At 37.5% G+C, this 27544-nt stretch overlaps 1 protein-coding gene across 1 annotated transcript; it reads right to left on the reverse strand.

Annotated features, from left to right (window-relative positions):
* On the reverse strand, positions 1 to 27303 carry LOC711061 (alcohol dehydrogenase 1C). Its single transcript, XM_001099784.5, has 9 exons — positions 25986 to 27303; positions 22393 to 22494; positions 21644 to 21782; positions 19819 to 19906; positions 19502 to 19721; positions 6148 to 6408; positions 3934 to 4069; positions 3087 to 3225; positions 1 to 298 (listed from the first exon to the last, which is right to left on the reverse strand). Exons 1-9 carry the CDS (start codon positions 26001 to 26003, stop codon positions 274 to 276), a joined length of 1128 nt encoding a protein of 375 aa, XP_001099784.1. The 5' UTR covers positions 26004 to 27303; the 3' UTR covers positions 1 to 273.
* Positions 27304 to 27544: the final 241 nt, after the last annotated feature.

Consider the following 27544-nt stretch of genomic DNA (forward strand, 5'->3'; position numbering starts at 1 on the left):
TGGTTAAGAAGGATGGTTTATTGGCTTCAATTCCCCAGCTGATGTTCAACACTTTATTTAGTTCTCATTTGGATTTTAAACATTTGCTTGACAAATAATTTTACATCAATTTCCATTTCTTTGGAAAGCTCCCACGTGTAATTTATTTTTAACATCTCTGAAGAGCAGAATTAATGATTTCTGCTAGGAATTAATGATTTCCCAGCTGTTGCTCCAGATCATGTAGGGTAGAGGAGGTTGAAAACTGCTACAAGGAAAGGCATCTGTATTGTTTCAAAACATCAGGATGGTACGGATACTGCAATAGGAAAGAAGAGACATTGTGTTAACATTTAGACAACCCACATGCTTCCATGTGAGAGTCCAAGGAGCATTTGAGGTGTCTTAGTGAAAATCTCTCTGTGTTCTCAGCCACTCCACTCCCATCCCTATGCATCTGGGTCAAGTCAAGTAAAGGGAAGTTCATGTTTTTTGGTTTTCTCTTGTGTTTTCCTCAATCTTAAGCTCACTCACAACCTCCTGAATATGCCTGTCATTTATATTTGAGTTCTACATTAGCATCTTCAAAAAATCATTTTTGCTTGCCTACATTCCTGGTAAAATAAGGAATATAAAGCAATAATAGATAATAACATGCAATAAGTTTTTGCTATTTGTCACATGCTTCATGCATTTTTTTCACTTAAATCTCAACCTAAACAATGACACTAGGAAGTTGGTTTCCATATTATTTCCACTTAGAGATTATAAAAACTGAGACTTAGAAAGATTTGTCACTTGCTCTGGTCACACATCTAGTATAGGGTGTTGGGATTCAAACCCAAATACAAATTTGCACAAATTATAAGATGATAGATATCTTGCCTGAAAGAACTGATAATTTAATAAAGTTAGGACTATGTTGGAGGTTTAATAGATCTTTGAATCAGAGATGTTTAAGGATTCTTACAAGTAGAGAATAAAGTTGATTTGTATTAATTCTAAGATGCTTCATTCTTGTGAATATTAGAAATGTACACTTTACATTAGAATTAATGCCCTTTCTATAAACCAACTTTTGTTGAATACATTTAAGAAAAGATGATCTTTGAGACTGAGAATTTATATATATATATATATAGTGTGTGTGTGTATGTGGTGTGTGTACGTATATACACATAATAAGAAAAATATATACACATAATTTAGAGAATACAGGACAGAAGAAGCTGGTAAAAATATCTGTAATCTTACAACCTCAGAGTAATCATGGTCAATGTTTTCTGGAATTCTATCAACATTTTCTAGACACAGATACATTTTTTACTGTCTTTTTTGAAAATTCAGGATCATCTTATAAATACAATTTATATGATTTACTTTATGAGTTTAAAATTACATTATGAGAATTTTCCAATGAAGTCTTTTATTCATGTCTAACAGTTGGTTGGAATTTATTAAATCATATTCTTAATGTTGTACTTTTTGAATGTTTCTAAATATTGATATTACAGCTAACAAGTAAACATGCTTAAACATATATGTATGTTTGAGTTGATTATTTCTATAGAATAGATCTCTAGAAATGGTATTGCTGGGACAAAGGATCTAGGTTTTTTTGGAGGTTTCTGATACAAATTACCAAATTGCTTTCCCAAAAGGATGTATCAATTACTATTGAAAGTATATGAAAGTGCCCAAGTCACCTTACTCTTACCAATATTGATTATCACAATTTTCAATCTTTGCTAAGTGATAAGATTTATTTTATTTACATATGCATATTACTATATGACATTCTTGTAAAGTGAATTTAGGCATGCTTCATGACTTCTTTTGTTGCTCACCACTGTCCTCTGGTTTTGGTCATCTATATTTGCCATCATCTTATCAATTCTATGATGACGATGGTGATGTCAATGATAATAATGATGACAGTGATAATTAACCTTTGATGAATACTGTTTTCCATATATATATATATGCACTCTTGAGGGGCAGTGTGGTTAAATAGAAAGTGAATAGATTTGCTAACAAGCTCTTCCTTCGAATTCTGGCTCCTCTTCTTACCACCTGATGATTTTGACCAAGTCATGCCTTCTCTGCTTCTTAGTTTTCTCTTCTCTAAGATAGTGAGATTGAGACTGACACTGAGCATTGTTTGCGAATCACATGACAAAATGCAGGTAAGACACTTAGTAGAACAGCTGGTGCTCTGTGGGTGCTAGTTTCCTTCCTTACTCAAGAATATTTGTCGGATAAAGTATCTAGTATGATAGTTTTGTGAGTGCCAAAGAAACACTATTTAAAGTTGAAAACCTCATGAAAATAAATGTTGGATAGCAGAAAAATCTCAGACTCTGGAGCTAGAAGACAGAGGTTAGATATAACTGCCTGTTTCCAGTTATGCTTCATATAAATGCATGTGACAAAGTTCATTATATTAGGTGATTGTAAGTGTAAATGTTAGAGATAGGAAATAGAATTGGCTTATTTTTCTAAGACTCAGAGAAAATGTAAGACAAACATTTAAAATAGGGTTTAGTACCTTTTACAACAACTTTTCTTTGTAAAATTTTGTTTCTAAACTGCAAAAAAAAAAAAAAAAAGAAAAAGAAAAGAAAAAGGAAAATATGGTAATATCTACTTAGAAATCAATCCTAATGTAGTTCCACCTACTCCCATAATGAATATCCTGAGGATGTCCTGAAAATAATTTTAATATACAACCATTAGATGTCACACTTATTTAGATGACAGGCAGAGGTGTCAGTGAATCCATGTTATAATTATGGTTGTTAAAACTTATTTTTTGGGGGGGTGGGGGCCAAGGTGAGTGTTATTTTTTAAAGAAGGCTGAGTGACTCTGATCATTCAGATATGGGGTAATCAACATAATTTCACTTCAGCAGAATAGGAAATGTAAAGTAACTGTTTTTAGCTTCTCACCATATTACCTTACATGTGCTCCATGCAATGATTGAACTGGCAATGGAAAACCAAGGCACTAATTTTTTCTCATCCTTCCACGTTTACATTCTCTGCTAGACACCCCACTACTGTAGAATACAAAGCAAAACAGCAACAAAAAACAACTTAAAATCTACCTCTTTCCAGAGCGAAGCAAGTCAAATCCTTCATTTATTTTTTCAAAAGGTAAGACATTTGTTATTAATGCATCCAGTGAAAACTTCTTAGCCATAAAGTCAGACACAAGCTTGGGGACAGATTCTTTACTCTTAAAGCCTGAAAAGAAGAAAATATCATTGTTAGAGTCAACCAAGGTAAGTAGGAGAACTGAAGAGAAGATTTTCCAAATAAATACAAGTTTAGAAAAGGTACTGCTATAACTGAGGTTAATAAGAGATAGAGTACTTCAATATGCTTTTACAGTGCTTTGACTTAAAAAAAAATTACAGATAAACAAGGATCCTTAGTTATTCTCTCTCTCACAGAGAAATTATAGGACAGATGTTATGCCCAAGGTTAAGGAGCAAATTTATTAGTTGTCTACATTTCTGTGTAGAGATGATTTATCGTTATAGATTTCCACCGCCTACTAGAAATGTCCTTGCCTTATGCAGTCACAAGTACAAAAAGCGGGGAGATGAAAGTCCTAGTTGATAGTGACATCAGAAAAGTCTATCTTGGGGCTGGGCATGGTGGCTCATGCCTGTAATCCCAGCACGAGCACATTTGGAGGCCAAGGTGGGCAACTCATTTGAGGTCAAGAGTTCGAGACCAACGTGGCCAGCATAGTAAAACCTCATCTCTTCAAAAAAAAAAAAAAAAAGAAAAGAAAAGAAAAGTTCTGCATTATTGGAGACTATAGATAGAAAATAAACTTTAATTTATTTTTAATTTCATTGCTTTTCAAAACCTTGCCTTGTCACTCATAAAAGGAGAGAAATTCTTAGGTTAATGAGAATTTGGCTCTGAAGCCTAACTACGTACCACCAAAAATAGCTCCTTTCCAGGTGCGTCCGGTCAGTAGCAGCACAGGGTTTATTGAGAGGTTCTGGGAATCAGGAGGTACCCCTACGATGACACTTGTGCCACATGCCTCATGACAACATAACAGGGAAGCCATCTGGAATAAAGTGAATATTTAGCATCCTTAATGTGGAGTCACATAGTTCCTACTCATAATGCACAATATCATGTAATAGGCTTAGCTGGATTGTGACTGTGTAGAGGGAAGAGATCATGTCTTTGCTCCTTCATTCCCCCTTTCTTTGTATAGGATAGTGCTGTGGATGTAGGAAATACCCAGAAAATGGTTTTTGAATGAAAGCATGGATGAATAAACTGGTGTGCACTTAGTTATTCCTAATAAAAGAATAAAGAGGTAAACATCATTACAAACATTTTAAGTCCTGTTCCTTGTACAAGTGTACATCATTCTTAGGCAATCTGTGAGTTGGTTCATTTTTCATTGATTTATTTCATAGGTATTTTGAACCCAATACTTTCAATCAGATATTTTGGTGGCGAACAAGATAAATGAGTATATCACCAAAATTAGTCTCTTGTCCACTTGATAGACTTCCTTTTTAACAGATTCCTATTTTACTGTCCATTTCTCAAGTGGACATGTTTTAAACAATGTTTTTACCTCCCCAAATGTATATTGGTTTTACATTAAATTACATTGATTATTTGGGAACCTCAAAAGACAGTTCAGAATATCTTTTCCAGTCAGCTTTTGGAACATGTTCTGTAGTTAGAAAATGGTTTAGGATCCCTCTAGGTATATAATGATTAGTTCTTTGATTTTGGATTCTGACCTTTGGGAGACCACACATCCTCAGAACATGTGGCTGTCAGACATTTGGTGTCCTGAGATAAGGTACACTCCAGTTCCACATGAGAAAATGGAGAGAGATATAGAAAAAGAGCACAAGGAGAAAAGCTATAGACCTGGAAAACACTGGATTCTCTTGACACTTTATTCCTCTGTGGCATTTGTTCCAGGTCAAGGCTGGTGGGAACTTTGATCTCAGGGTGCTGCTCCCTGTTACCCACACTGCTGAACCTTCTAGAAAACCTCAGCAATGGAAACTTGTTGGTTTCTGGAGACTTTTTCAGTAGGATTCTAGATAATTCTGGGTAGGTAAAATATAGCTAGAAATGTGTTTCCCATTGCCGTTGGTATTTGTAACTGTTTGAAAGTAATATAATAATTCAAAGATGATGTAAGCACTGCAAGATTGGAAATAGTATTTCATATCAATAATGCCAACTGAGGCTCAGCATGGTTGCTCATGTCTATACTCAGCATTTTTGGAGGCTGAGGTAGGTGACTCGCTTAAGCCCAGGAGGTTAGGGCTGCAGCGAGCTATGAAAATATCACTGCACTCCAGCCTGGGTGACAGAGTGACACCCTGCCTCAAAAAAAAAAAAAAAAAAAAAAAAAAAAAAAAAAAAGCGGGGGTTGGGGGGCAGCTGACACTTATTGGGAGCTTACCACATGATGGGTTGTACTGTGCAAAGTATTTTACATGCATTGTCTCATGTGTTTCATAAAAGATGCCATGAGATACGTAGCACTCAACTTTTGCAGGTGGTAAAATCTGTTGACTTTTTAAAGTATTCAGTCCAAGTAGTATTGGGTACTAGTTTTGTGCCAGGCACTGTCCAGTTTCTGTGATAAAATATAGCAATGCATTAAAGCATTGACTTTCCTTAGGGCATATTTTCTGTTAATAAGATAAAGTTGGTCTAAAATTGCTCATTTCTTTTGACCGAAGAATACTATGTAAAAAAGTTTATAATTCATTAAGAGCATATACAAAATTGTTAAAATATTTTTGTTAAGAGTATTAAAAAAAACTTTTTAACTTTTAATTTGAGAAGAGGATTTGTACTATTTATATATAAGTTTGCATTTTAAACTAAAAATTAATAAAGTATATCTGTAGTGACTATGTTAAGAAAAGCCCTTTATCTTTTCTCAAGATGAAATATGACTTGAGACAAGTTTGCTTAGCTGATCGAATGGAAGATTTCTCGTAACAATAAATTAAATAAGCCGGGTAACAAAAAGATGATGGGAAATTTCCATTCATAATTAACAATATCCTTTATACATAATACGTATATTCTACTGCCTAAATGCATCCTCCAGGTTGCAGAGGCAGAAATCTCAGGGCATGTCATGGTACATACCATGGTGTCAAGCCGACCGATGACTTCAAATGAAAAATCCACACCTCCATCAGTCATTTCCTTTAGCACCTCCTGAATGGGTTTCTTGTAGTCTTGAGGGTTGATGCATTCAGTGGCACCCAACTCTTTGGCCTTTGCAAATTTGTCCTTGTTGATATCCACCGCAATTATTCTGGCTGCTCCAGCTGCTTTACAGCCCATAACAGCAGATAGGCCGACCCCTCCTAGGCCAAACACAGCACAGGTAGAGCCTGGGGTGACCTATGTTTTCAGAAAATGCAAAAATGAATTATGTTTGTTAGAAATTGCTTAAGCTTTATAAAGTGCCATGTCTTGTGTGTTAACAAGAGCTACTCAGACTCTTCTGTCCAATATGTTATCGAAATCTGTTTTGGCTTGAGATGCTTCATGTTTAAATTCAAGGGGATGAACTAGTTGAGTGCTTCTGAAACTGCTGCGTATTAAATTCATCTGGGGAGCTTTAAAAATATCCCGCAGTCCAGATCATAGACCATGCCAATTAAATGAGAATCTCTGCAGGTGGAACTCAGTCCCCAGGGGACTCCAATGGGTCAGGCTGGGAACAGGAGGACTGGATGATCTTTGAGATCCAGATGGCAGTGATTACAATCTTGTAGGGACTGTCGATTGCTGAAATCCCTTAATAATCAGCTTCAGTATCTCATACATACACCAAGGCAATATTTGGAAAATAAAATAAGTGGAAAAGGCTACACCAGGAGACCGAAAAATATTCCACTTAAACTCTCAATAGTTAACTCTTTTGTACATTATTGTTCAGTAGTCGTGACCAGTATATCCCTGCTTTAAAAAATATACTTGTGAACAACACAGCAATGAAACATTAGTCTATATTTAATAATAAATAAAATCTATTTTTTAATTTTACATTAAGTTCTAGGGTACATGTGCACAACGTGCAGGTTTGTTACATATGTATACATGTGCCATGTTGGTATGCTGCACCCATTAACTCGTCATTTACATTAGGTATATCTCCTAATGCTATACCTCCTCCCTACCCCCTCCCCACAATAGGACCCGGTGTGTGATGCTCCCCTTCCTGTGTCCAAGTGATCTCATTGTTCAATTCTCACCTATGAGTGAGAACATGCGGTACTTGGTTTTCTGTTCTTGCGATGGTTTGCTGAGAATGATGGTTTCCAGCTGCATCCATGTCCCTACAAAGGACACAAACTCATCCTTTTTTATGGCTGCATAGTATCCCATGGTGTATATGTGCCACATTTTCTTAATCCAGTCTGTCACTGATGGACATTTGGGTTGATTCCAAGTCTTTGTTATTGTAAATAGTGGTGCAATAAACATACGTGTGCATGTGTCTTTATAGCAGCATGATTTATAATCCTTTGGGTATATCCCCAGTAATGGGATGGCTGGGTCATATGGTACTTCTAGTTCTAGATCCTTGAGGAATCACCATACTGTTTTCCACAATGGTTGAACTAGTTTACAGTCCAACCAACAGTGTAGAAGTGTTCGTATTTCTCCACATCCTCTCCAGCACCTGCTGTTTCCTGATTTTTTAATGATTGCCATTCTAACTGGTGTGAGATGGTATCACATTGTGGTTTTGATTTGCATTTCTCTGATGGCCAGTGATGATGAGCATTTTTTCATGTGTCTGTTGGCTGTATGAATGTCTTCTTTTGTGAAGTGTCTGTTCATATCCTTTGCCCCCTTTTTGATGGGGTTGTTTGATTTTTCTTATAAATTTGATTGAGTTCTTTATAGGTTTTGGATATTAGCCCTTTGTCAGATGAGTAGATTGCAAAACTTTTCTCCCATTCTGTAGATTGCCTGTTCACTCTTATGGTAGTTTCTTCTGCTGTGCAGAAGCTCTTTAGTTTAATTAGATCCCATTTCTCAATTTTGGCTTTTGTTTCTGTTGCTTTTGGTATTTTAGACATGAAGTCCTTGCCCATGCCTATGTCCTGGATGGTATTACCTAGGTTTTCTTCTAGGAGTTTTATGGTTTTAAGCCTCTCATTTAAGTCTCTAATCCATCTTGAATTAATTTTTGTATAAGGAGTGAGGAAAGGATCCAGTTTCAGCTTTCTACTTATGGCTAGCCAATTTTCCCAGCACCATTTATTAAATAGGGAATCCTTTCCCCATTTCTTGTTTTTGTCAGATTTGTCAAAGATCAGATGGCTGTAGATGTGTATTATTTCTGAGAGCTCTGTTCTGTTCCAGTGGTCTATATCTCGGTTTTCATACCAGTACCATGCTGCTTTGGTTACTGTAGCCTTGTAGTATAGTTTGAAATCAGGTAGCATGATGCCTCCAGCTTTGTTCTTTTGATTTAGGATGGTCTTGGTAATGTGGGGTCTTTTTTGGTTCCATATGAACTTTAAAGCAGTTTTTTCCATTCTGTGATGAAAGTCATTGGTAGCTTAATGGGTTGGGATTGAATCTACAAATTACCTTGGGCAGTATGGCCATTTTCACAATATTGATTCTTCCTATCCATGAACATGGTATGTTCTTCCATTTGTTTGTGTCCTCTTTTATTTCACTGAGCAGTGGTTTGTAGTTCTCCTTGAAGAGGTCCTTTACATCCCTTGTAAGTTAGATTCCTAGGTATTTTATTCTCTTTGAAGTTATTGTGAATGGGAGTTAATTGATGATTTGGCTCTCTGTTTGTCTGTTACTGGTGTGTAAGAATGCTTGTGATTTTTGTACATTAATTTTGTATCCTGAGACTTTGCTGAAGTTTCTTACCAGCTTAAGGAGATTTTGGGCTGAGACAATAGGGTTTTCTAAATATACAATCATGTCATCTGCAAACAGGGACAATTTGACTTCTTCTTTTCCTCACTGACTACCATTGATTTCTTTCTCTTGCCTGATTGCCCTAGCCAGAACTTCCAACACTATGTTGAATAGGAGTGGTGAGAGAGGGCATCCCTGTCTTGTGCCAGTTTTCAAAAGGAATTTTTCCAGTTTTTGCCCATTCAGTATGATATTGGCTGTGGGTTTGTCATAAAGAGCTCTTACTATTTTGAGGTACGTTCCATCAATACCGAATTTATTGAGAGTTTTTAGCATGAAGGGCTGTTGAATTTTGTCAAAGGTCTTTTCTGCATCAATTGAGATAATCATGTGGTTTTTGTCTTTGGTTCTGTTTATATGCTGGATTACGTTTATTGATTTTGGTATGTTGAACCAGCCTTGCATCCCAGGGATGAAGCCCACTTGATCATGGTGGATAAGCTTTTTGATGTGCTGCTGGATCTGGTTTGCCAGTATTTTATTGAGGATTTTTGCATTGATGTTCATCATGGATATTGGTCTAAAATTCTCCTTTTTTGTTGTGTCTCTGCCAGGCTTTGGTATCAGGATGATGTTGGCCTCATAAAATGAGTTAGGGAAGATTCCCTCTTTTTCTATTGATTGAAATAGTTTCAGAAGGAATGGTACCAACTCCTCCTTGTACCTCTGGTAGAATTCGGCGTGAATCCATCTGGTCCTGGACTTTTTTGGTTGGTAGGCTATTAATTATTACCTCAATTTCAGAGCCTGCTATTGGTCTATTCAGGGATTCAACTTCTTCCTGGTTTAGTCTTGGGAGAGTGTGAGTGTCTAGGAAATTACCCATTTCTTCTAGATTTTCTAGTTTATTTGCGTAGAGGTGTTGATAGTATTCTCTGATAGTAGCTTATATTTCTGTGGGGTCGGTGTCGATATCCCCTTTATCATTTTTTATTGCATCTATTTGATTCTTCTCCCTTTTCTTCTTTATTAGTCTTGCTAGTGGCCTATCAATTTTGTTAATCTTTTCAAAAAACCAACTCCTGGATTCATTGATTTTTTGGAGGGTTTTTTGTGTCTCTATCTCCTTCAGTTCTGCTCTGATCTTAGTTATTTCTTGCCTTCTGATAGCTTTTGAATGTGTTTGCTCTTGTTTCTCTAGTTCTTTTAATTGTGATGTTAGAGTGTCAATTTTAGATCTTTCCTCTTGTGGGCATTTAGTGCTGTAAATTTCCCTCTACACACTGCTTTAAATGTGTCCCAGAGATTCTGGTATGTTGTATCTTTGTTCTCATTGGTGTCAAAGAACATCTTTATTTCTGCCTTCATTTTGTTATGTACCCAGTAGTCATTCAGGAGCAGGTTGTTCAGATTACATGTAGTTGTGTGGTTTTGATTGAGTTTCTTAGTCGTGAATTCTAGTTTAATTACACTGTGGTCTGAGAGACAGATTGTTGTAATTTCTGTTCTTGCACATTTGCGGAGGAGTGCTTTACTTCCAACTATGTGGTCAATTTTGGAATAATTGTGATGTGGTGCTGAGAGGAATGTATATTCTGTTGATTTTGAGTAGAGAGTTCTGTAGATGTCTATTAGGTCTGCTTGGTGCAGAGATGAGTTCAATTCCTAGATATCCTTGTTAACTTTCTGTCTCTTTGATCTGTCTAATGCTGATAGTGGGGTGTTAAAGTCTCCCGTTATTATTGTATGGGAGTCTGAGTCTCTTTGTAAGTCTCTAAGGACTTGCTTTATGAATCTGGGTGCTTCTGTATTGGGTGCATGTATAATTAGGATAGTTAGCTCTTCCTGATGAATTGATCCCTTTACCATTATGTAATGGCCTTTTTTGTCTCTTTTGACCTTTGATGGTTTAAAGTTTGTTTTATCAGAGACTAGGATAGCAACTCCTGCTTTTTTTTGTTTTCCATTTGCTTGGTAGATCTTCCTCCATCCCTTTATTTTGAACCTATGTATGTCTCTGCATGTGAGATGGGTCTCCTGAATACAGCAAACTGATGGGTCTTGACTCTTTATTCAATTTGCCAGTCTATGTCTTTTAATTGGAACATTTAGTCCATTTACATTTAAGGTTAATATTGTTATGTGTGAACTTGATCCTGTCATTAAGATGTTAGCTGGTTATTTTGCTCATTAGTTGATGCAGTTTCTTCCTAGCATTGATGGACTTTACATTTTGACATGTTTTTGCAATGACTGGTACCTGTTGTTTCTTTCCATGTTTAGTGCTTCCTTCAGGATCTCTTGTAGGTCAGGCCTGGTGGTGACAAAATCTCTAAGCATTTGCTTATCTGCAAAGGATTTTATTTCTCCTTCACTTATGAAACTAAGTTTGGCTGGATATGAAATTCTGGGTTGAAAATTCTTTTCTTTAAGAATGTTGAATATTGGCCCCCACTCTCTTCTGGCTTGTAGAGTTTCTGCTGAGAGATCTGCTGTTAGTCTAATGGACTTCCCTTTGTGTATAACCCAACCTTTCTCTCTGCTGCCCTTAATATTTTTTCCTTCATTTCAGCTTTGGGGAATCTGACAATTATGTGTCTTGGAGTTGCTTTTCTTGAGGAGTATCTTTGTGGAGTTCTCTGTATTTCTTGAATTTGGATGTTGGCCTGCCTTACTAGGTTGGGGAAGTTCTCCTGGATGATATCCTCCTTGGCTCCATTTTCCCTGTCACTTTCAGACACACCAATCAGACTTAGTTTTGGTCTTTTCACATAATCCCGTACTTCTAGGAGGCTTTGTTCATTTCTTTTTACTCTTTTTTCTCCACACTTCTCTTCTCACTTCATTTCATTCACTTGATCTTCAATCACTGATACCCTTTCTTCCAGTTGATGGAGTCAGTTACTGAAGCTTGTGCATTTGTCATGTATTTCTGTCTTATAGTTTTCATCTCTATCAGTTCTTTTAAGGTCTTCTCTGCATTGATTATTCTAGTTATCCATTCATCCATTCTTTTTTCAAGGTTTTTAGTTTCTTTGCACTGGTTACATAGTTCCTCCTTTAGCTCTGAGAAGTTTGATGGACTGAAGCCTTCTTCTCTCAGCTTGTCAAAGTCATTCTCCGTCCAGCTTTGTTCCGTTGCTGGTGATGAGCTGCGTTCCTTTGGAGGGGGAGATGCACTCTGATTTTTTGAATTTCCAGCTTTTCTGCCCTGCTTTTTCCCCATCTTTGTGGTTTTATCTGCCTTTGGTCTTTGATGATGGTGACATACTGATGGGGTTTTGGTGTGGGTGTCCTTTCTGTTTGTTAGTTTTCCTTCTAACAGTCAGGACCCTCAGCTGTAGGTCTGCTGGAGTTTGCTTGAGGTCCACTCCAGACGCTGTTTGCCTGGGTATCAGCAGCAGAGGCTGCAGAAGATAGAATATTGCTGAACAGCGAGTGCTGCTGTCTGATTTTTGCTCTGGAAGCTTCGTCTCAGGGGTGTACCCCACTGTGTGAGGTGTGAGGTGCCAGTCTGCACCTAGTGGGGGATGTCTCCCAGTTAGGCTACTCAGGGGTCAGGGACCCACTTGAGCAGGCAGTCTATCCATTCTCAGATCTCAACCTCCGTGTTGGGAGATCCACTGCTCTCTTCAAAGCTGTCAGACAGGGGCATTTACCTCTGTCAAGGTTTCTTATGCTTTTTGTTTAGCTATGCCCTGTCCCCAGAGGAGGAGTCTACAGAGACAGGCAGGCCTCCTTGAACTGCAGTGGGCTCCACCCAATTCGAGCTTGCTGGCAGCTTTGTTTACCCACTAAAGCCTCAGCAATGGCGGGTGCCCCTCCCCCAGCCATGCTGCTGCCTTGCAGTTAGATCTCAGACTGCTGTGCTAGCAATAAGGGAGGCTCTGTGGGCATGGGACCCTCTGGGCCAGGTGTGGGATATAATCTCCTGGTGTGCCATTTGCTAAGACCCTTGGTAAAGCGCAGTATTAGGGTGGGAGTTAACCAATTTTCCAGGTGTTGTGTGTCTCAGTTTCCCTTGGCTAGGAAAAGGGATTCCCTTCCCCCTTGTGCTTCCCAGGTGAGGCAATGCCTCGCCCTGCTTCAGCTCTCACTGGTCGGGCTGCACCAGCTGACCAGCATCGATTGTCCAGCACTCACCAGTGAGATGAACCTAGTACCTCAGTTGAAAATTCAGAAATCACCTGTCTTCTGTGTCACTCACGCTGGGAGCTGGAGGCTGGAGCTGTTCCTATTTGGCCATCTTGGGCATGCCCCCCCAAATAAAATCTATTGTTATGAGTATCCTCAGTTTCTTTTCTTGGGTAGGCTCACTTGCACTACCCATTAAAATAGATGAGGTAATTGAACAAGGGAGTAAGTGCTAAAGTCACTGAAATTTGGAAAAGATGTCCTCTAAATTGTTTAAATTGGCTAGCAGTTATTTATTAAACCTAGTCTCCCATAGTCAGCCTTTGTTTTGGTAACATGCTATTCCTTTTCCAAATAATCTCATTCTTATATTCCCTTAAGGCTATTTCACTCATTCATTCACCAGGTGTTATGCAATACTATGAGGGACAACACCACTTTCTACCTTACTTAGAAAAATACAAGGCTTATTGTGACTGTGGTTTAAAAGTGCTAACAATTATGGATTGTGAGGATTCAGATGGAGCAAGATGACTGAATAGGAAGAGCTCCAGTCTCCAGCTCCCAGTGCGAGCAACACAGAAGACAGGTGATTTCTGCATTTTCAACTGAGGAACGCAGCTCATCACCAGCAACGGATCAAAGCTGGACAGAGAATGACTTTGACGAGATGAGAGAAGAAGGCTCCAGTCCATCAAACTTCTCAGAGCTAAAGGAGGAATTACATGCCCAGCGCAAAGAAACTAAAAATCTTGAAAAAAGAGTGGAAGAATAGATAACTAGAATAATTAATGCAGAGAAGGCCATAAACGAACTGACAGAGATGAAAACCATGACACGAGAAATACGTGACAAATGCACAAGCTTCAGTAACTGACTCCATCAACTGGAAGAAAGAGTATCAGCGATTGAGGATCAAATGAATGAAATGAAGTGAGAAGAGAAATCTAAAGAAAAAAGAGTAAAAAGAAATGAACAAAGCCTGCAAGAAGTATGGGATTATGTAAAAAGACCAAATCTACGTCTGATTGGGGTGCCTGAAAGTGAGGGGGAAAATGGAACCAAGTTGGAAAACACTCTTCAGGATATCATCCAGGAGAACTTCCCCAACCTAGTAGGGCAGGCCAAATTTCAAATTCAGGAAATACAGAGAACGCCACAAAGATACTCCTCGAGAAGAGCAACTCCAAGACACATAATTGCCAGATTCACCAAAGTTGAAATGAAGGAAAAAATCTTAAGGGTAGCAAGAGAGAAAGGTCGGGTTACCCACAAAGGGAAGCCCATCAGACTAACAGCAGATCTCTCGGCAGAAACTCTACCAGCCAGAAGAGAGTGGGGGCCAATATTCGACATTCTTAAAGAAAAGAATTTTCAACCCAGAATTTCATATCCAGCCAAACTAAGTTTCATCAGTGAAGGAGAAACAAAATCCTTTACAGATAAGCAAATGCTTAGAGATTTTGTCACCACCAGGCCTGCCTTACAAGAGACCCTGAAGGAAGCACTAAACATGGAAAGGAACAACAGGTACCAGTCATTGCAAAAACATGCCAAAATGTAAAGACCATCGATGCTACGAAGAAACTGCATCAACTAATGAGCAAAATAACCAGTTAATATCATAATGGCAAGAACAAGTACACACATAACAATATTAACCTTAAGTGTAAATGGACTAAATATTCCCATTAAAAGACACAGACTGGCAAACTGGATAAAGAGTCAAGACCCATCAGTCTGCTGTATTCAGGAGACCCATCTCACACGCAGAGACATACATAGGCTCAAAATAAAGGGATGGAGGAAGATTTACCAAGCACATGGAGAACAAAAAAAAGCAGGGGTTGCAATACTAGTCTCTGATAAAACAGACTTTAAACCATCAAAGATCAAAAGAGACAAAAAAGGCCATTACATAATGGTAAAGGGATCAATTCATCAGGAAGAGCTAACTATCTTAAATATATATGCACTCAATACAGGAGCACCCAGATTCATAAAGCAAGTCCTTAGAGACTTACAAAGAGACTCAGACTCTCATACAATAATAATGGGAGACTTCAACACCCCACTGTCAACATTAGACAGATCAACGAGACAGAAAGTTAACAAGGATATCCAGGAATTGAACTGATCTCTGCAGCAAGCAGACCTAATAGACATCTGCAGAACTCTCCACCCCAAATCAACAGAATATACATTCTTCTCAGCACCACATCACACTTATTCCAAAACTGACCACATAATTGGAAGTAAAGCACTCCTCAGCAAATGAACAAGAACAGAAATCACAACAAAATGTCTCTCAGACCACAGTGCAATCAAACTAGAACTCAGGACTAAGAAACTCAATCAAAACTGCTCTACTACATGGAAGCTGAACAACCTGCTCCTGAATGACTACTGGGTACATAACGAAATAAAGGCAGAAATAAAGATGTTCTTTGAAACCAATGAGAACAAAGATACAACATACCAGAATCTCTGGGACACATTTAAAGCAGTGTGTAGAGGGAAATTTATAGCACTAAATGCCCAGAAGAGAAAGCTGGAAAGATCTAAAATTGACACTCTAACATCACAATTAAAAGAACTAGAGAAGCAAGAGCAAACACATTCAAAAGCTATCAGAAGGCAAGAAATAACTAAGATCAGAGCAGAACTGAAGGAGATAGAGACACAAAAAACTCTCCAAAATATCAATGAATCCAGGAGTTTGTTTTTTGAAAAGATCAACAAAATTGATAGACCGCTAGCAAGGCTAATAAAGAAGAAAATAGAGAAGAATCAAAAGGATGCAATAAAAAATGATAAAGGGGATATCGCCACCAACCCCACAGAAATATAAACTACCATCAGAGAATACTATAAACACCTCTACACAAATAAACTAGAAAATCTAGAAGAAATGGATAATTTCCTGGACACTTACACTCTCCCAAGACTAAACCAATAAGAAGCTGAATCCCTGAATAGACCAATAGCAGGCTCTGAAATTGAGGTAATAATTAATAGCCTACCAACCAAAAAAAGTCCAGGACCAGATGGATTCACAGCTGAATTCTACCAGAGGTACAAGGAGGAGTTGGTACCATTCCTTCTGAAACTATTCTAATCAATAGGAAAAGAGGGAATCCTCCCTAACTCATTTTATGAGGCCAACATCATCCTGATACCAAAGCCTGGCAGAGACACAACAAAAAAGAGAATTTTAGACCAATATCCATGATGAACATCAATGCAAAAATCCTCAATAAAATAGTGGCAAACCAGATCCAGCAACACATCAAAAAGCTTTTCCACCATGATCAAGTGGACTTCATCCCTGGGATGCAAGACTGGTTAAATATACCCAAATCAATAAATGTAATCCAGCATATAAACAGAACCAAAGACAAAAACCACATGATTATCTCAATAGATGCAGAAAAGGCTTTTGACAAAATTCAACAGCCCTTCATGCTAAAAATGCTCAATAAATTCAGTATTGATGGAACGTATCTCAAAATAATAAGAGCTCCTTATGACAAACCACAGCCAATATCATACTGAATGGGCAAAAACTGGAAAAATTCCCTTTGAAAACTGGCACAAGACAGGGATGCCCTCTCTCACCACTCCTATTCAACATAGTGTTGGAAGTTCTGGCTAGGGCAATCAGGCAAGAGAAAGAAATCAAGGGTAGTCAGTGAGGAAAAGAAGAAGTCAAATTGTCCCTGTTTGCAGATGACATGATTGTATATTTAGAAAACCCTATTGTCTCAGCCCAAAATCTCCTTAAGCTGATAAGAAACTTCAGCAAAGTCTCAGGATACAAATTAATGTACAAAAATCACAAGCATTCTTACACACCAGTAACAGACAAACAGAGAGCCAAATCATGAATGAACTTCCATTCACAATTGCTTCAAAGAGAATAAAATACCTAGGAATCTAACTTACATGGGATGTGAAGGACCTCTTCAAGGAGAACTACAAACCACTGCTCAGTGAAATAAAAGAGGACACAAACAAATGGAAGAACATACCATATTCATGGATAGGAAGAATCAATATCGTGAAATTTGTAGATTCAATGTGATTCCCATCAAGCTACCAATGGCTTTCTTCACAGGATTGGAAAAAACTGCTTTAAAGTTCATATGGAACCAAAAAAGATCCTGCATTGCCAAGACCATCCTAAGTCAAAAGAACAAGGCTGGAGGCATCACGCTACCTGATTTCAAACTATACTACAAGGCTAGAGTAACCAAAACAGCATGATACTGGTACCAAAACAGAGACATAGACCAATGGAAGAGAACAGAGTCCTCAGAAGTAATACCACACATCTACAGCCATCTGATCTTTGACAAACCTGAGAGAAACAAGAAATGGGGAAAGGATTCCCTATTTAATAAATGGTGCTGGGAAAATTGGCTAGCCATAAGTAGAAGGCTGAAACTGGATCCTTTCCTTACTCCTTATACGAAAATTAATTCAAGATGGATTAGAGACTTAAATGTTAGACCTAATACCATAAAAATCCTAGAAGAAAACCTAGGTAATACCATCCAGGACATAGGCATGGGCAAGGACTTCATGTCTAAAATACCAAAAGCAATGGCAACAAAAGCCAAAATTGACAAATCGGATCTAAGTAAACTAAAAAGCTTCTGCACAGCAAAAGAAACTACCATCAGAGTGAACAGGCAACCTACAGAATGGGAGAAAAGTTTTGCAATCTACTCATCAGACAAAGGGCTAATATCTGGAACCTACAAAGAACTCAAACAAATTTATAAGAAAAAAACAAACAACCCCATCAAAAAGTGGGCAAAGGATATGAACAGACATTTCTCAAAAGAAGACATGCATATAGCCAACAGACACATGAAAAAATGCTCATCATCACTGGCCATCAGAGAAATGGAAATCAAAACCACAATGTGATACCATCTCACACCAGTTAGAATGGCGATCATTAAACAGTCAGGAAACAATAGGTGCTGGAGAGGATGTGGAGAAATAGGAACACTTTTACACTGTTGGTGGGATTGTAAACTAGTTCAACCATTGTGGAAGACAGAGTGGCGATTCCTCAAGGATCTAGAACTAGAAGTACCATATGACCCAGCCATCCCATTACTGGGGATATACCCAAAGGATTATAAATCATGCTGCTATAAAGACACATGCACACGTATGTTTATTGCGGCACTATTCACAATAGCAAAGACTGGGAATCAACCCAAATGTCCATCAGTGACAGACTGGATTAAGAAAATGTGGCACATATACACCATGGAATAGTATGCAGCCATAAAAAAGGATGAGTTTGTGTCCTTTGTAGGGACATGGATGCAGCTGAGAACCGTCTTTCTCAGCAAACTATTGCAAGAAGAGAAAACCAAACACCGCATGTTCTCAGTCATAGGTGGGAACTGAACAATGAGATCACCTGGACTCGGGAAGGGGAACATCACACACTGGGGCCTATCATGGGGAGAGAGGAGAGGGGAGGGATTGCATTGGGAGTTATACCTGATGTAAATGACAAGTTGATGGGTGCTGACGAGTTGATGGGTGCAGCACACCAACATGGCACAAGTATACATATGTAACAAACCTGCACATTATGCACATGTACCCTAGAACTTAAAGTATAATAATAATATAAATAAATAAATAAATAAATAAATAAATAATTATGGATTGTGATTTAAGATTCAGCAGGAGATTTGAGAATGATATTTTAGTATTAGCTCTCATATTAAGCAGAAGTGAATTTTTGGGCAAATATCTTTTTATCTCTCGATTTAGGTTTCATAAAATAAAGTATGCTATTAGATTTTCATACTACTCAGAGGAGGAGACTTTAAAGAACTTCTGCTTGAAATTTACCACTTCTAAAATATATGTGTATGTTCATGTCAGGGAAGATAAATGTCATAATGAGTGAATTACCCATCACTGAAGCTTCATTACTTTCCTTCTAAGAATCCACAGAGTGGGTGAGCCTTGGTGTGGAAGTGCATCAGGTGAGGTTTTGGACTCTACTGTTGCTCCTAATTCTTAGATGTTCCTCAAGGACAAACGCTTCATTTCATTTACTTTTGCTGTCAGAGCCTAGCAGAACCTATGGTGCCTGAGGCATGTATAGGTTCTCTCTAATTGTTGAATGCATTACTACATGAGTTAGTTCTCAGACCTAAAATTTTGTGATCCCATAAATAGCAAATTCAGAAGAAAAATTATTGAAAATGACATATTTACATTTTCTTAACTCAACAACTTTTTATCTGCAATAAATTGGTGAAATTTCTAGACTGTGCTCTCAATTCTTTCTGGGTTGTTTTTCTACTCTTCATCGACACTTCAAATCTATAAAACTAATTTCTGATTCTTGCAAGAAATTGCTTCCCTTTTGGTTCCTGACAGTCTTTGTGTAATCGGTTTTCTCATCCATTGTCATTCCTACCTTGGCAACTTTGACTGCAGACCCATAGCCAGTCGAAAATCCACAGCCAATGAGGCAGACTTTCTCCAGGGGTGAAGATGCATCAATTTTGGCCACTGCATTCTCATCCACCACCGTGTACTGGGAGAAGGTGCTGATGCCGAGGAAGTGGTGGATGGGCTTCCCCCTGCAGGTGAACCTCCTGGTGCCATCCTGCATGGTCCCCCGAGGATTGCTCAGACTGGGTAGTGCAATACACAGACACACAAAGGCATGAGACAGGAGCATAACTAATTTGCAAACTCAAAGTCTGTGCAAAGAAAGCATCAGAAACTCACTCATTTTTGAAGCAGTAGTTGCTTTCTGGGTTTTTACAAACTCTGCATTTTCCACACTGAGGAGTAAAGAGTGGGATGACTTTATCACCTGGAGTGGAATAAAACAAATTCTTCTTAAATTTCTATAGAGGAAATAATACAGCAAAACCTTAAAGCTCACATGTATAGATTAGAATCATATGTCTGAATAGTTTCTAAGAAATAGGGTCTCATTCCCACAACTATGTCATTTGTCATTGCCTGCCAAGGCCTTGTTTTTTAGTTGGGTTTATAAGTGCCTGAAGAATCCTAAAGAGAAAATGCAAGTGTCGGAAACAAGATGGATTAACAAAATTCCATCCAACGTATTAATAAACTTTTATGCAGTGCACTAATTTCTCCTGGAGGCTTTGCAAATATAATTTATGTAATCCTTGTCTAATTAAATCTTTATTAAATATTCTTATTATAATTATGTATATAAATTTTAATTGAAAGTCATATTTTAGTCCCAGTACATGTTGGGAAGATCTGGTATTTTGTAAGAGTTTGATTTAAAACAAAAATGAGATTTTTAAAGTAGGTCTTGGCTTTTCAAAGTGACTAGGTTTATGTTTCTTATAAAATGAATGTTTTTAAAAATATCTTAGTTTTTTTTTTGGAAGAAAACAAACAAAAATAGGACAAAGAAGAATTACAGAAATTCGTCTGAAAATTTCAACCCTCCACAATAAGTTAGGCACTTTCTTTTAGGATAAGAATTGACTTCCAAATGTTTTTAGCTGATAATTTGTGAATTATCCTTTTTTACTGTTATGGTGTGGGGAGGAGGGGTAAGAAATAGGAGTCATTTTGTTATTAATCTATTCCTGAGTAAAGGAAATAGTAAGAGCTAAAACTCAAATTGGACAGTTTATTTTATTATTTTCTGTTCACAGTCTATATTAGTATTTGGTAAGGGGACAGGTCTCATCTACTGGCTAAAGTGATTCTTTAAAGATAATTTTTATTTTTAATCACCTATGCTATCTATTTCACAAGACCAAGAAAAATGATTCGTGCATAATATTTTATGGGTAAAGTTTATATGAAAATGATGGTATGGAAATGTCCTACTTATTCATCCTTTACCTCTGAAATATTTATATTAATACATAAGATTACTGTAAAATAAGTATTGAAGATAAAATAATTAGTAATCTATAACCTGTCACATTTAAGCATGGCTGAAGGTAATAAGGCAGACATTGTTGATGATGGATGGCTCCTGCTATGTTTCTTTGATTTCCTTTCAGCTAGTCAGTTTCATTGATTCCATGCTCAGGAAGAGAGACCACGTTGGAAGAGGAAATTGGTGAAGGGGCTACATAGGTCACCTAAGAAAAGGTCATATTTATTCAGCCGCAGCCATGTAGCCTACATTTGGTGAACTCAGCACAGAGCAATGTCCATACTTATGTTTTTTTCCCTCCTCCCATTTCTAGTTTTTTGGGCCCTTACAGAAGACAGTGTTCAGCAACACTAACACAAAAGTTACTAGATTATGAATTCCACATTGGTAGGCACTGTCTCTTTTGATCCTCATATATCTCCAGGCTCTAACCTAGTGACTGGCATCTAGTAGATAGTCAGTAAACAATCGTTGAAGGTTAGAATACATGCATGCCTGAAGTCATACCTGCTTGAGTCAGGCAAGCAGAGAGGGAAGGAGGAAACTCCTGAAGTCCCGGCTGCCCTGTGACCTTGTGCAAGCCCTTTTGTCTTTCATTGCCTCGGTTTCCTCATCCAGGCTGACTAATCTTGTGATGGTGAACCAAGGCATGTTCCCTGAGTGTGAATCCTGTACCTGGTTTGACTGTAGTCACCCCTTCTCCAACACTCTCCACGATGCCAGCTGCCTCGTGGCCTAAAATCGCAGGAAGAGGGGTCACTAGGGTACCACTAACCACATGGTCATCTGAACGACAGATTCCTACGGCCACCATCTACAGAATAAAGAGAAGATGTTTAGATTCGGAAAAGATTATGACTGTCAGATGGACTTAACAAACCCAATTTTCTAAAATTATTATTCTAAAATATTTTCAAGGGTTTTACTGATAATCCCTACTATTCCCAAATATGAAAGATTCAGTTTATCTCCAAGGTTATCCAGCCTAAAACCTTCCTCTATCTTTCTCCCTTGAATTTAACAATTTAGAATAATCTGTGAAATAATTGATCCTAAAATATTTGTCTTGTATAATATAGAAGAATGCATAGTTAAAAGAAAAAGAAGTAGAAATTGCAAATTAACACCAAGAAAATATCTAACACAAATTGATTGTGAAGTCTTGATATATATCCCTTTGCATTTTTTTCTTTACAAACCTATAAATTTTTTTGTATTTTACTGGAATTATACTTCATATACTGTTTGCTCACTTTAAAAAAATTTAACAATTTATATTTCTACTTTCCTTGACAACAAATGTAATTTTATTTTCTGGATAATTATAAAAAAAAATCTCTTAGTGGATTTTGGATGTTTCTATTTTTAATATTTTCTGAATTTTTTAAACTTAAAATTAAATACAAATGGAAAAAATATTTCACCTTAATGCGAACTTCATGAGCCTTAGGAGGTGCAACCTCCACCTCCTCAATGGAAAAGGGTTTCTTTACCTCCCATAGCACAGCTGCTTTGCATTTGATTACCTAGAAAATCAAACAGAGAGATGGTACCAGTGTTTTCCCACTCTTGAAGTCAGAAATTGTGTCTTTTCATCTTTGTACATGCAACATTGAGTCCCATGTCTGGCATCTAATAAGTGTTGCATAGAAATGAAGTACTCTGGTTTATAAAGAGAGTAAGAGTATCTTTTTAAAAAGCAATAACATAAGGAAAGAAAAACAGTTAAGTACAATAAGGCACTTAGCTAAAATGGAATATCTTCATTTAGGCTATTCTTTTTTTTTTTTCTCCAGAGATGTTTAATCCTGATTATTTTCTAATACTGTCCTGAAAACACCTGTTTACCCACAACTATTGGCTGGTACATGTTCTAAGTCACCTTTACTTTGCTGACAGAGTCAGTGTCTGTCTAAAATACACTGCTTTCTTCCTCAATTTTCTGCTTAGGCCAAAAGGATCTGACTCCATAAGAACAGTTATACATTTACCTTCCTGCTTAGGATGATGTGTCTTTCTCTTTCTATTTGCCTATTGCCCTCTTTTAATTTTCTCTCTCCACTTCTGTATGTAACTTGTCTCAAACACCCATTTGAAACTTAGCTTTAGCAGCCTGTTTTGTCATCTAATTTATGTGCAGAGACTCCTTCCAGCTTAGATTTGAGCCCAAAATTACAGAGGTTAGAGTTGGTGGTGTGTGTGTGTGTGTGTGTGTGTGTGCATTCAGACCACACATATATATTTAAAAACTGGAGAAACTTGTGTATTTGAGTTTCTAGCTAGCAAGCTTATCCACAGATGTCCTTAAAAATAAAAGCTGATCACATATTTCCAGTGCTTAGCAGTGTACTGTAAAACCCATCTTTGTTGCGGTAAAGCATGTACTATTCACAAATCTCTTTCTATATAGAATCAACATAATTGCAAATATAATAAAAATTGAAATTTCATCTTCTGCCAATTCATTTTTGTTATTCATTTGTCAAATCCTTCAACTTTGCAGGATTTTCAATGTGGTACATGCGAAAATAAATATCAGAATACTTGGAAATAAAGTTCTAATAGTAGGAGTTCCTGATTGTCAGGTGCCTGTGATGTGACAGGTGCATTGTGGCTTGTGCTGCGTGAGTTACATGCATTATTTTTATTTTTAAAATTTATTTATTTTTAATTTCAATAGTTTTTGGTGTGCAGGTGGTTTTTGATTACATGGATAAGTTCTTTAGTGGTGATTTCTGAGATTTGCTGCACCTGTCACCCAAGCAGTGTACACTGTACCCAATGTGTAGTCTTTTATCCCTAACCAAAGCCCACTATATCATTCTTATGCCTTTGCTTCCTCATAGCTTAGCTCCCACTTATAAGTGAGACCATATGGTACTTGGTTTTCCATTCCTGAGTTACTTCACTTAAAATAATGGTCTCCAGCTTCATCCAAGTGGCTGCAAAGGCCATTATTTTTTTCCATTTTATGGCTGAGTAGTATCTCCTGGTGTACACATATCACATTCTCTTTATACACTCGTTAGTTGATGGGCATTTAGGATGGTTCTATATTTTTGCAATTGCAAATTGTGCTGTTATAAACAACGTGTATTACTTTTAAACCTAAAAAGGATGCTACCAGGACAGTACTATTGAATTATTGGTCTTACTACATCTGAAATAATTGAGGATCAACTGACTCAATGATTGAATAATTTTCCTAAAGTCTCAAAGCTGGTTGTCCAGAGAATAAAGATCAGGCTGGGCGCGGTTGCTCACGCCTTTAATCCCAGCACTTTGGCAGGCCGAGGTGGGTGGATCACCTGAAGTCAGGAGTTGGAGACCAGACTGACCAACATGGTGAAACCCCGTCTCTACTAAAAATGCTAAAATTAGCCAAGCATGGTGGCGTGCGCCTGTAGTCCCAGCTACTTGGGAGGCTGAGGCAGGAGAAATCACTTGAACCCGGGAGGCAGAGGTTGCAATGAGCTGAGATCACCCCACTGCACTCCAGCCTGGGCAATAGAAAGATACTCCGTCTCCAAACAAACAAACAAACAAATTAATCTAGCCTCACATTTTCAGTACTCCGTGATAGTAAATATCAAAAAGTTAAATAGCAACAATAATAATAGTGGCTAATATTTATTGACTTATTTTTATTTACCAGGTACTATTCTAAGTGTTTTTCACTATTAATTTATTGAATTCTCAGAAGTACCTTATGAAATAGACATTAGTACTGTCACAATTTAGGATCTGAAGAAAATAAAATGCGGAACACATAAACATAAATGCAATGCTGTCAAAAAGCTAAGTTATTGATGTTGCACTCAAGAGGGGAGGATTATCTATTTCATCAGTTATAATTTTCATTAATATGATTGGTTTATACTTTTGCTCTATGAACTCATTATTTCTTTTAAGTCGAGTTTGGTAAATGGTAAATTTAAATTTTCTTTTCTCTAATTATTTTCTATGAGGAATGTAAATATTAATCAATAATGAATGAAAATAAAGCAAAGTGAAGTGGTGTAAGAACAGCACCAATGGGCCACTCATGTGATTTCCAACCAGTCTTATTGATATGAGCCTGTTTTGTCGCACAGCATAGAGATAAGCCTCAGAACCTTTAAACTGAATTATCATAGTGAGATATTTTACTGTGTGATGCACTCCTAACACAACAAACGGCTGAAAATAGTTACACAGGTTTTTTTTTTATTAGGCAATTAAAAATACCAGTTGATTATATTGAATGATGACATGCATTTCTGTGCACCTGTAAACACATTGAAAAAATAAATATAAATTTATAGAAGAAAAAACCAAATATTTGTGTTCTGAGTGCTAATAAGTGATTCAAATTGTATTATTATTTTTCTGTAAGATCATATTGACTTTTATATAGGGGAGACACTGTTCTATAAGATTTCTGTGGAAATTGCCTGAATTGTGTCATAATGGGCCCCCTTTAAATGGAATTTGCATGTGATGTCTTGCTTAACCTTGATGATTCTAATGCTGTGAGATCAATGAGCATTTTGTAAGATATTTTATAGTAAGGTTAAAAGGATATTTCAAAATTTTCTGAATCAAATTCCTCTCATAAAAGTTATGTCAGACTTAACTTTCTTGTGTTCACAAAAAATATGAATACAAATAATAACACATTTAAATTATGGTTTCTTAATATAAAGATAACTTCTGATTAAAGACTTTTCTAACTTTAGATTTACAAATCAGTCATGGTTAGCTTGGAATAAACTATCACTTTACTGCAAATTTATTTAATGTAGGAAATAAAGACTTAATAGATACAGATTCTATATATTCTTTTTGAAGGTGTTTAGGAATAGCTTATTTCCACTGTAGTTCAGTATACATTATATATTATAGCATATATTGCATATATTTCAGTGTATCATTTCTAATTTAGATATGAATTTTAAATTATTCATCAGATACTGTATTCCTTTATTTGTTATATTAAAGAGAATATATTACCAACAGTAATATATTTTTTGCTTACTTTTCCTGCAGTGCTCATGTTGATTCTGTCTTCTTTGCAGAACAGGAGACTGGTGAGTATTGTGGATCTCTTCTCTGCTTGAGTGCACAAAGCAGGTATATTGCGCAAGTATTTATTTTGTTTGCTCGTATAACACCCAATTCCAACACCACATGTGATCTAGGTTTTTAAGCCACACCCATCATATTCTTCTCAGACTATCAAATCATAAAGAAATGGGCACTGAACCAGCACTCAAAACCCTGACCTTTCCAATTTCAGATAAGATTTGGCTTTCACTCAGTTAAATATTAAGTTAAAATGATAAATTTTAATTACTTTCTCTCTTCCTTACTCTCTTCCTCCTCAAATTCCTGCTTCTCTTCTCTCAAACTCACAGGGGTCATTCAGAGAACTGTTTTCCCTTTGGGCTCCTTCAGAGTTCTGTTTTCCCTTTGTCTGCACTAAGCTGCAATTTTGAATCCACATGGTGCAGTTAGGAAGGAGGAGGAGTAGGGAAACAGGATAAACGAAGGGGAACATAGAGAGCTAGGAGCCAGAGGAGTGTGTTTCATACAACACTCTCCTTCTCTTTACAGCAGAAAATCAAGACACCCCATCAGTCACAGCAAAGGGGCTCACTGGGCCTTGCATTTCTACTCCACTCAATAACAATCAGCATTGATTGAACATCTCCCCGTGTCAGGCATTAAGCTGGGTTTGGTGGGGTGGCAGTGATGAAAAAGACGCGACTTTTACCTCTGCTGACAGGCAGTATAGGGAAGTGGTTATGACATAGCCTTTGGGATCAGGCAGACTATTCCTTACTAGCTCTGTATACTTGGACTTATTAGTTGACTGTTCTTTGCCTTAGTTTCCTTGTCTTTAAGGTGAGAATGAATAGTAGTGTGTCCAGAATGGGTTCCTTCTGGTGGGTTCTTGGTCTTGCTGATTTCAAGAAGGAAGGTACAGACCCTCCCAGAGTGTTACAGTTCTTAAAGATGGTGTGTCCGGAGTTTGTTCCTTCAGATGTTCAGATGTGTCCAGAGTTTATTCCTTCTGGTGGGTTCGTGGTCTCGCTAACTTCAGGAGTGAAGCCACGGACCTTCGCAGTGAGTGTTATAGCTCTTTAAGGTGGTGCATCCAGAGTTGTTTGTCCTCCTGGTGGGTTCATGGTCTCACTGGCTTCAGGAGTGAAGCCGCAGACCTTTGCAGTGAGTGTTACAGCTCATAAAGGTAGTGCGGACCCAAAGAGTGAGCAGCAGCAAGATTTATTGCAAAGAACAAACGAACAAAGCCTCCACAGCAAGGAAGGGGAGGCCAGCGGGTTGCTGTTGCTGGCTCGGGTGGCCCACTTTTATTCCCTTATTTGGCCCCACCCACGTCCTGCTGATTGGTCCATTTTACAGAGTGCTGATTGGTCCATTTTTACAGAGTGCTGATTGGTGCGTTTATAAAACTTTAGCTAGACACAGAACACTGATTGGTGTGTTTACAATCCTTTAACTAGACAGAAAAGTTCTCCAAGTCACCACCTGACCCAGAAGCCCAGCTGGCTTCACCTCTCAATAGACAGAAAG

Source organism: Macaca mulatta, chromosome 5 (genome assembly GCF_049350105.2).
Source record: "Macaca mulatta isolate MMU2019108-1 chromosome 5, T2T-MMU8v2.0, whole genome shotgun sequence".
NCBI classification, from domain to species: Eukaryota; Metazoa; Chordata; class Mammalia; order Primates; family Cercopithecidae; genus Macaca; species Macaca mulatta.